General features: G+C 32.6%; 1 protein-coding gene across 1 annotated transcript; it reads left to right on the forward strand.

Annotated features, from left to right (window-relative positions):
• Positions 1-6,088: 6,088 nt before the first annotated feature.
• LOC106310609 (metal-nicotianamine transporter YSL1) lies at positions 6,089-9,160 on the forward strand. Its single transcript, XM_013747837.1, has 5 exons — positions 6,089-6,585; positions 6,887-7,154; positions 7,228-7,362; positions 7,464-8,439; positions 8,748-9,160. The coding sequence occupies exons 1-5, from the start codon at positions 6,192-6,194 to the stop codon at positions 9,000-9,002; spliced, it is 2,028 nt and encodes a 675-aa protein (XP_013603291.1). The 5' UTR covers positions 6,089-6,191; the 3' UTR covers positions 9,003-9,160.
• Positions 9,161-11,693: the final 2,533 nt, after the last annotated feature.

Consider the following 11,693-nt stretch of genomic DNA (forward strand, 5'->3'; position numbering starts at 1 on the left):
CCTTTGGTAATAACACCGTTCTTTGGTGATCATATCTCGATTTTTTTAACTCTGTCTAAAGGTCTAGATGACTCTCTATAGTCAGATACTGATCTTTGAGACTCTTAATAAGATGATGGCTTATAATTAATATTGCTCTGTATCAATCTTTCTCATTTGGCATTATCGCCTTTTGTGATTCATTCACGAAGTCCTTTGACTTTAGGATAAACTCAGTATCTAGTGTCCATTTCAAATAATTATCTCCTGAGAGATTTAGGGCAACAAAATCCAAGTTGATTTTCGACATCTCAAATGATATATCAATCAATTTTTGATCTCATAAAATATTTAACATACGGCCATAAACAAGACATGCTATCAAGTCAATACATTTATAATAAGCAAACAAGCCACACGGCCAAATGTGATATAATGCAATAATGCCACACGGCCAAAGTGATATATGATGCATAATAAGTCACACAGATTTATCAAGCAAGAGTATCGACCAAACAAGCAATTTCTATACGTTTTCATGCGGCCGTATGATTATAATGCAAACCTAGCATACCGATTCTATATGTACATGAGTGGAATTATGGAATCTCAATTTAAAACAATCAGATCATGCAAAGGTGATAATAATCAGATCATGCGCATAACATAAACATGTTGGTCAGGATGATATATGATGCAAACTGGCCACACGGCCAAGTAGATATGATGCACTCATTCTTAGCAATCGAATTCTATATGTGCAAGGGTAATATTAAAACATTCAATCAAGGTTTAGCAATTAATCAATCAGTTTCAGGTATGAGATTTAGCTAGACTAATAATTATATTCAGTTAGGTTTTATCAAGACTAGCAATTGGATCAATAATCAAAAATAATCAAACGGATTCAAGTATTATACAATTTAGGGTTTTGATCCAAAAATAGGGTTTCAATCATGAAAAACCAAAACAATCAGTTTCAAGGCTAATTATATCAATTTTATTAACCAGTTTCAAGGCTGATATTAGCAAGATGGAATCAAGCAATCTGATTTTAGGAATACGCAAAGATTATGCAATACACGGATTCTATTTTAGGGTTTATCAATTCGAATTAGGGTTTATATTATAACAGATTCTAACATGCAATATTAAACCTCAAATCATTCAATCAGGTTATAAAAACTATCAATCCTAACTCACACGGATTTAAACCTCAAAGAAACATTCAATCTCAAATAAAACAATCCATACACACGTAATTTAGGGTTTACATATTTTAGGGTTTCACTTTGAACATTAGTTCATTCGATTTTGGGTTCTTAGAGTTTAGGTATACCTTAAACCTTTGATGGGTTGAATGGACCACCAAGAGAATGAGCTTACGTGGACTGGTACAAACTGGAACTTTACACGGACTGGTCCAAACTGTTTCCTTGCAGTCTGCGAGCTGAGATCGGGCACAAGTTGAGATCGAAAGTGATTAGGGTTTAGCGATAGAGAGAGAGAGAGAGAGATCGATGGAAATTCAGATAGAGATCGAAAACTTAGCTTAGGTTGAGCTGATCGGGATCGTTGGTACGCGAGCTGGTACTTGCAGTCAAAGAACTCGTAGATCTGAAATAGTTTGATCACCGACTGGAACAAGCTGATCGTACAATCTGGAATAGTTGAGGCGTATTTAGCTTAAGGTTTTAGAGATCAATCGTGTTGATAACGTGTTGTAAAAGTAATGGAAAAGTCTATCTTTATTCATAACATAGATGTTCCTTATATAGGAGATTACACCGTCATAGATAGATGGAAAGAGTACAAATCTTAATCCAACTAGGAAAAAGGAAAACATAAAGACATAAGGAAAAAGAAAAGCTGGTCAACTCTCTCTTTCTTGGGCCGCTGATGGTATAATCTCTTGGTTATGAGTCATCCACAATCTGGTTCATAACAATATTCATGTTTCTAAAAAAAATTCATTTATACTGCTATCCATGTTTCCAAACAGTATCAAAATGTACTTCAGTTTTAATAATATAGATGGTTCATCATATCGAAGTATCATATTATTATTATCTATTTTATCTTGCAACAAAAAAAAAAATCAGCGTGTGAATCATCCATAAATATTAAAGTTTGATAAAATAACTAAAATTAATCATTATATGTAACTTGTACTTGCAATAGTAAAGACTTACAAAACAGGAGTAATTATTGATTACTTAGGTAGAATACTCTAACTCTAAATCATTGAACAAACTTACATTGCTTAACTTTCATAATTCCAAGTCTACTACCAATTGCATACATAAAAAAGAAATCTTTAAAACGCTTTACAAAATTCTAAAAAATTATCAATTGTTTTTTTTCTTTCTGTAAACATCAAAATGTTTCCTTCTTGAGCATGTACAACGTCATTTCTTGCTGTTTTAAGTAACAACGGATCCTCTTCGTCCACCAAACACAAGATTCAGATAATACTTGACATTAAATTTGTAGATGTTCTAAGAATCTAGTGTGTCTTTTCTTGCAAAAAAGGACACAGCGTGCCATCTACAAACTTCAATATTACTCATATAATCTCCACTAGAACTTGACCCGCTCCCCCGCGCAGGTGTTTGACTAAAATTGTGCTTAACGTAAATTCATAAACCGCTGGTTTTATAAAAAAATTTCATGTATATTTTTTTGTTTTGTAATAATTTTATAATATAGATATTTGATAATAATTTTTTTATTTGTACATAATATTATATTAAAATTTTTATAACTTGACGCAATTTGATGTAATTATACTATTCATATAATAACCTGTTGGTTTTTTTTGTTAATTTATTTTAAAATGAAACAACATACTATTTTTTTTTTTTTGCATTACCTATTATTAATATTGTACGAAGATTAACTAAATTGACCATAACAAAAATGTTATCTCCCTTTAATACATGCGACTTAATTAGTTAATATTCATACAATATTAATAATGGTCAATATATGAATATCGATTTGGTTAGATAAGTTTTGGAATTGTAATTAATTAATTTCAATTGATTTTAAATGCACCGGCAGAATCTGTAAATAGAAAAATTACAAAAAGGAAGTACCTAATTTATTGTAAATGCAATGACTAAATGTGTAAAGAAAATGAAGTACTAAAAATATTAATATCCATGTTTCTAAAAAAATTTCATTTATACTGCTATCCATGTTTTCAAACAGTATCAAAATGTAAATCAGTTTTAATAATATAGATGGTTCATCATATCGAAGTATCATATTATTATCTATTTTATCTTGCAACAAAAAACAATCAGCGTGTCTGTACGTAGAAAGTGAATCATCCATAAATATTAAAATTTGGTAAAATAACTGAAATTAATCATTATATGTAACTTGTACTTGTAATAGTAGAAACTTACAAAACAGAAGTAATTATTGATTACTTAGGTAGAATTCTCTAACTCTAAATCATTGAACAAACTTTCATTGTTCAACTTTCATAACTCCAAGTCTACTACCAATTGCATACATGAAAAAGAAATCTTTAAAACGTTTTACAAAATTCTGAAAAACTTTCATTTGTTCTTTTCTTTCTGTAAACATCAAAATGTTTCCTTGTTAAGCATGTACAACGTCATTTCTTGCTGCTTTAAGTAACAACAGATCCTCTTCGTCCACCAAACACAAGATTCAGATAATACTTGACATTAAGTTTGTTGTTGATGTTCTAAGAATCTAGTGTGTCTTTTTCTGCAAAAAAGGACACAGTGTGCCATGTACAAACCTCAATATTACTCATATAATCTCTACTAGAACTTGACCCGTTCCTCCGCGCGGATGTTTGACTTAAATTGTGTTCAACGTAAATTCATAAACCGCTGGTTTTATAAAAAAATCTCATGTATATTTTTTATGTTTTGTAATAATTTTATAATACAGAGTATTTACATATAGAGTAAAACATATTATTTTATAATATAGATATTTGATAATAATTTTCTTTATTTGTACATAATATTATATTAAAAAATTTATAACTTGATGCAATTTGATGTAATTGTACTATTCATATATTAACCTTTTTTTTTGTTAATTTATTTTAAAATGAAACAACAAACTAAATATTTTAATTTTTTGCATTACGTATTATTAATATTGTACGAATATTAACTAAATTGAGCATAACAAAAATGTTATCTCCCTTTAATACATGCGACTTAATTAGTTAATATTCATACAATATTAATAATGATCAATATATGAGTATTGATTTGGTTAGATATGTTTTGGAATTGTAATTAATTAATTTAAATTGATTTTAAATGCCCTGGCAGAATCTGTAATAGAAAAATTACAAAAATGAAGTACTTAGTTTATTGTAAATGCAATGGCTATCTAATCTATTAATTTAGAGTCCTATTTTTATCTACTTATAAATAGTCTAGATTGAACCATTACATTTTACCAGCTTTCCTATTATTTCTATATACCTAATTTAATTATTATTAAATATATTCCCTAACCTAAAATTAAGGAACTAAATAACTAGTCTATTATTTTAAATAATGATTTCAATTTATATTAACACTACTTTTAAGTAAATAATCAATTATATTTTATTTATAAATATAAAAATAATTATATATAGCTACTAATTCATATACACACTTATACTGTAATTCAAATGTAAGAAACAAATTCTTCAAAACCCTCACAAAATACATAATAATATATCTTATAAACAAAGTATTAAAACTAGAGATACATATATATATATATATATATATGATAAAATGAATAGTAATAGTCATTAATATTTAATGATACGCTGGAACATGTTATTATTGATATTTTTATGACTATAGTTTCACGGGTTATTCCAACACATATAAAATATTTATCAAATATAAAACTCATTGAACAAAACATAAAATATACTTTAAGTTAGGCTTGAGCATTCAAGTACCCGTTGCGGTACGGTTTGGATATTTAGAATTTCAGTTCTAATTTATATCATATTCTAGGTCTCATTCTGGTAAATTTGTAAGTACGGATCGGTTTCGAATATAACACTTCGGTTTTGCTTCTAAATTGTATCACATCTAAAATCCATAAAAATAACCAGATATTGTCCCGATTCAGGTTATATGAGTTCGGTTTGGATGTATGCAAAATTAAATCCAAAATTGAAAATCAAAACATAAGAAATAAACGTATTTATATAAGATCGGATATTTAAAGTTTGAAGATTTAAATACTTATTTTTAGATATAATTTCCAAATAAATATTGAAATATTTGAAGTACATATTTGTGTTTCAAATATTTATATTTACGATTAATTTGGACTTTCATATCGTTTTTTTGGTTTTTCGGGTTGTCTGTTCGGATTCGGTTAATAACACTTCGAGTTTGGATATATGGTGTACCACACTACAAGACCTATTCTGGAATTTTTAATATTTCGGAATGGGCACAAATCAAGTTTTTTGGGTTTGAGTTCGGTATGGACTTTGGGTTACGAATTTTATGTCAATGTCTACTTTAAATGAAGAGAAAATGCGATTATATAAAAATTATTTACCAAAAAATTATTCCACACTTTAGCGCGGGTGAAAATCTTGTGTGTAAATAAAAGAAAGTACTAAAAATATTGATATCTATGTTTCTAAACAGTATGAAAATGTACTTCAGTTTTATATTAATAATATAGATGTGATTGCCAAATTTGTTTTTCAAACCTTTGATTAAAAAGAACATTCAAATCATTACACCCACACGTTCATTTGCCAGTAAATGAAAAATAATCAATGATTCTTACAAAAACAAGTGAAAATATCATTGAATGTCCTTTGGAACTAGATGCCAACAACAATCTACTTGGCCACTTGACTTGTGTACCAAAGCTCTCCCTACTCTTTACCCCTTTTTTTATTCACACATTTTGCGTTTGCTGCTTTTGCGTTTGATCACTTGATGTTTTGACAGATTCGTCTACGTTTGGACAATGCGCGTGTCCGACATGCGCACTTAAGAAGGTAGAAGACATTTAGCTTTCTTTTTATTCTTTCAAACAAAAAAAGTTTCATATAAATATACATATATATTCCTAAAAATTCTGATATATATATATATATGTGTGTATCAAAGATAATCCAACCCTAAAAGAATTTTCATTTGCAAAGCTCAAATCTATTTTTATTTCTTGAGTGGTTTTCCATGGAAGTAGAGCAGAGAAGGATCATGAAGAAAGAAGAAGATGGAGAAGAAGAAGAAAGCAATATTCAACCGTCACTACAAGAAGAATTACAAGAAACAGAGGAAGAGATGTCTGGGAGGACGACCGAACCATGGACGAAGCAGGTAACGGTGAGAGGAGTGTTAGTGAGCATAGTGATCGGAGTTGTGTTCAGTGTGATAGCTCAGAAGCTAAACCTTACGACAGGGATTGTTCCAAATCTCAACAGCTCTGCAGCTTTACTAGCTTTTGTCTTCGTCCAGACATGGACCAAGATTCTCAAGAAATCAGGTTTTGTCGCGAAGCCATTCACAAGACAAGAGAACACAATGATTCAGACATCTGCTGTTGCTTGTTACGGCATTGCTGTCGGAGGTTAAGAACATAAAACTCTTCTTCTTTTTTCTTTTTTCCTTAATAGTTTCCTTTTTCGTGGGAAACAAGCAGATATTCAGTTTAGGGATATGTAAAACAGTTTCAAACATATGTAAAGCTTGTAAGCTTTATAAAAAGCTATTGGGTTTGGTTGTTCTAAATAAAAACTTTTGGGTTGATGTTGCTTTTGCTTTTGGGGGTTTATATAATATAAAACCAGCTTGTAAATTTTTATCTAAAAGGTTAGTTTTATATTTTTATTAAAGAGGTTGGTTTCATTTTGTGTTTTAAATCTTTTCAGGTGGATTTGCTTCATATCTTCTAGGGTTGAACCATAAAACATATGAGTTATCTGGTGCGAACATGGAAGGTAACTCTGAGAAGAGTGTGAAAGAGCCAGGCCTTGGCTGGATGACTGCTTATCTCTTTGCCGTATGTTTCATCGGTCTTTTCGTCTTAATCCCTCTCAGAAAGGTTATGATTATTGACCTCAAGTTAACATATCCGAGTGGTTTAGCTACTGCTGTGCTCATCAACGGCTTCCACACACAAGGAGATGCGCAGGCCAAGTAAGCTATAGTCATCCTATACACAAAGTTTTTCTTACTCAAGTTTCCTTATCTTTAAATGGAATCAATGCAGGAAACAAGTGCGCGGTTTCATGAAATATTTCTCATTTAGTTTCTTGTGGGGATTTTTCCAATGGTTTTTCTCTGGCATAGAAGGTTGTGGGTTTGCTCAGTTCCCAACCTTTGGCTTGAAAGCTTGGAAACAAACGTAAGCATCAACTATATTAAAAAAAAACACACACCACACACTTTTCCTTTAAAGTATATAAGTTTTTTTTTAATCATGAAAATTAAAATATTCCTTTGCAGGTTCTTCTTTGATTTCAGCATGACATTTGTAGGAGCAGGAATGATATGTTCACATCTGGTTAACCTTTCTTTGCTTTTAGGAGCTATCCTCTCTTATGGCTTAATGTGGCCTCTCCTTGATAAACTCAAGGGCTCTTGGTTCCCTGATAACCTAGACGAACACAACATGAAGAGCATATACGGTTACAAAGTCTTCTTATCCGTAGCTCTAATCCTCGGTGACGGTCTCTACACTTTCGTTAAGATCCTATGTGTCACCATTATCAGTATCAACGCAAGAATGAAGAACAAACCTAATGATCTTGATGACGTGGGTGACAAGAAACAAAGAAAATTTCTCAAGGAAGATGAGAACTTCCTCAGAGACAAGATCCCCATGTGGATAGGAGTTTCCGGATATCTTACCTTCGCTACGGTCTCAACCGTTGTGGTTCCTCTGATATTCCCACAGGTCAAATGGTATTACGTTATTGTAGCTTACATTTTCGCGCCATCTCTTGCTTTCTGTAACGCCTATGGGGCTGGACTTACAGACATCAACATGGCTTATAACTATGGGAAGATCGGTCTCTTCGTTCTCGCTGCTGTCACCGGAAGAGAGAACGGTGTGGTGGCCGGCCTAGCCGGGTGTGGACTGATCAAGTCCGTTGTGTCTGTTTCTTGCATCTTGATGCAGGATTTCAAGACGGCTCATTACACGATGACGTCGCCCAAGGCTATGTTTGTCAGCCAGATGATCGGGACGATCGTTGGATGCATCGTGACGCCGTTGAGTTTCTTCTTGTTCTACAGAGCGTTCGACGTTGGAAACCCTAACGGAGAGTTCAAGGCTCCTTACGCTTTGATTTACAGAAACATGGCGATCCTTGGGGTGCAAGGCTTCTCTGCTCTGCCTCTTCACTGTCTCCAGATGTGCTACGGGTTTTTCGGGTTTGCGGTTTTGGTCAACGTCGTCAGGGATCTTACTCCGGCGAAGGTCTGCAAGATTTCAAGACGGCTCATTACACGATGACGTCACCTAAGGCTATGTTCGCTAGCCAGATGATCGGGACGGTCGTTGGATGCATCGTGACGCCGTTAAGTTTCTTCTTGTTCTACAGAGCGTTCGACGTTGGAAACCCTAACGGAGAGTTCAAGGCTCCTTACGCTTTGATTTACAGAAACATGGCGATCCTTGGGGTGCAAGGCTTCTCTGCTCTGCCTCTTCATTGTCTCCAAATGTGTTATGGGTTTTTTGGGTTTGCGGTTTTGGTCAACGTGGTGAGGGATCTTACTCCGGAGAAGGCGGGGAGGTTCATGCCGCTTCCGACGGCCATGGCGGTTCCGTTTCTGGTCGGAGCTTATTTTGCTATTGACATGTGTGTTGGGACTGTGATTGTGTTTGTTTGGGAGAAGATGAATCGGAAGAAAGCAGAGGTTATGGTTCCTGCGGTGGCCTCGGGGCTAATTTGCGGAGAAGGGCTTTGGACTTTACCGGCGGCGATTCTTGCGCTCGCTGGAGTAAAACCTCCAATATGTATGAAGTTTTTAGCTTCATAGGTTCAGTCGAAGAGAGAAGAAAGTCTTTGAAGTTAGAAGACGTAAGCAAACTGTAGTCATCCTATTCTTAGAATAATAAGAAGATTTGTGAACAAGAAGATTTAAAGTAAAATATATTTACATGGAATCGTGATTAATCAAAACAAGTTTTTTTTCCCTTTGGTTTTACATTTCTTCTTCAACGGATCTTGGCTCTGTTATCCTCTGTGCATCAGATATTGGGCTGACTGAAACACTTAGGGGATTGGCCCAAACATTGGTGGTCAATCTAGTTGTAGGTTGAAAAAAAAATCATTTTATATATTAAACTAATCCTTTATTTTCACAAAAAGTATCGTTTTACTTTTACAATTTTAATTTTATTTCATAAAGAGTAATTTTTTACATTTTCAAAAAAAAATTAAAATATAATTTCATTTTAAAATCAATATTTTAAGTATTAAGTGGAGTGAGAAATTGTTATTAATGTATCAATGAAGGTTAAACACAGAATTTTTAATAATAGCTAGTTTTATTAATCTGTCAAAATTACACTTTTGTGAAACAGAGAATTGTTTTGTATTGCAGTAAACTTATAAATACTCAGTGGAAAATTGATACTGTTGGTTGAACACTGCATGGAAAAATAGAAAGTAATAGTATAAATCTATGAAAGATTAGTAATGATCCAAAACTCCTAAAACATTTCATTGCTGTTTCGGCCTGCTCACCTAAAGCCATGTCCACATAACAAGTCGAGAGCAGACTAAAGCAATTCACATTAAATTATGATAATAAAACTAAGAAATCCAACACTTAATTTGGTGTTATATTATTCAGAGAATCATAGATGCTACTTAAATAAGTGATTAGTGAATATTGCGCGATAAAAAAAACTAGATTATTGGTTAAATATAGTTGGCAACCAAAAACATATTTGGCCTATGATTTTCGCTTAATCAGCAGTTAATTTATCTAAGCTGGAAAAAGTTGATCATAATCAGAATCTGCTTTTGGGTGAATCAGATTGTACCCGACGAATCCTAAAAGTTGAGATATAAAAGGGGATAAACTAGACGGCCCTAAACTAATCTTGGAATCGGGATCACAAGTTGCAATGATATTAAACTTATTGGATATGAACTCAAAATCACATTAAAAATACAGATTGGAAAAATAATGGTTAACAGTTTAAATTATGACAACGGATGACATCCATAGAGAGAGAGAATCTTCCGGCCAAGTAGGGATTGGTTTGCTTTTTTTTGTCTTTTTTTTGCTAAAAAGTAGGGATTGGTTTGCTGCTGGTCAAAATTCATTTTGTTTCCCAAAGCCCCATGTGCACTTTCTCATTAGTCAGACTTAAAGATGCTCAAGTTTGGAAATAGAAAACCATTTAGATTTCTAAACATTCGAGTCATACTGATCTTTTTTCATTTCAGACACCCTCTTTCTTTGGTTATAACGATGTCTTTTCAATATATTCATAGGTGAAAGACGAATGATGTGAAAGATTAGTTATGATTTATCAAGGTGGAGCTGGACAATGAGTACCATTAGCATTAGGTGTTCAACATTTGCATTTAGCTGTTTGGCTTCCTCCCCGTGTAGTCGTGTAGATATGAGTGAGACTAGTAATGTACGATTTTCATGATTAACTAATCAAATTATCATAATTATTTAATATTAAAGCTCTCATAGCAGACTAAATCATTGCATAAGAACACATGCAATGTTATCTGCTCTCGAAGTTTCGTTTGAGGCAATTTGTTATATATATTTCAAGTTTCAACTGTCCATGTAATGTGACACTTTTTTAAGAATATCCTAATTATTTGGAAGGGAAAATTATACTCACAACTTGATTTCAAATGTAAAAGTAAACCCAAACTTGAATCAAATGCAAAAGTAACTTAAAATGCTATTGAAATTACAACTAGCTCCTTGTGAACAAACAAAAAAACCGAATTTTTTTTTACGTTTCTAACCCCCGTAAGTCGTCTGAACAAGTTCTACTTAGAAATAATTTAAAATTTTTGTAAAAAATATTTTGATAAGTGAAAAATTGAAATCATGTATTTAACATATGTTTTAAGAGATATAAATTAAGATATAACAAAAGTTAATTGTTTTCAATATAGATGAGTGAAAGTAGTGAGTCATGATATTCTTTGGTTTAGTTTTTGCCAACATATGTTGTAGTATTGTATGTGTTCTTAGGGTTAGATTTTGGAATGCATAAATGTTTTTTTGAAAACTTTAAAATTTACCTAAGTGTGTTTATTTCTGTGTATAGTAAACACTATTTAAGTATAACTACGGCATTATAACGTGGTTAGTTAGTTAATTTAGTTAATTTAGTCAATTTAGTTTAGGGGTTAAATTTAGGGTCTGGGACGACTTACTATGGGACGACTTACTAGTAAGCCGTCTGATGTACAGTATTCAACAGACGACTTACTAGTAAGTCGTCCAAACCGGACCGAACCTTTAATTTTTCAATGTACTTTTAAACCTAACCGGATTATTTACCGGACATATATAAGGTATTTTTTTTATTCACTGTTTCGCGAAATTCATAAAACCCTAACGCCGTTTATCTCAAAGGCGATTTCGAAGGCGATTTCCGTCGATTCTCTCTAATCCATCGTTCTCACCGCCGGTTATCTCTCCGCCGTTATCATCGTCGTTCTCACCACCGTTCTCACAGAC

The sequence above is a fragment of the Brassica oleracea genome, chromosome C1 (assembly GCF_000695525.1).
Source record: "Brassica oleracea var. oleracea cultivar TO1000 chromosome C1, BOL, whole genome shotgun sequence".
In the NCBI taxonomy this organism is placed as follows: domain Eukaryota; kingdom Viridiplantae; phylum Streptophyta; class Magnoliopsida; order Brassicales; family Brassicaceae; genus Brassica; species Brassica oleracea.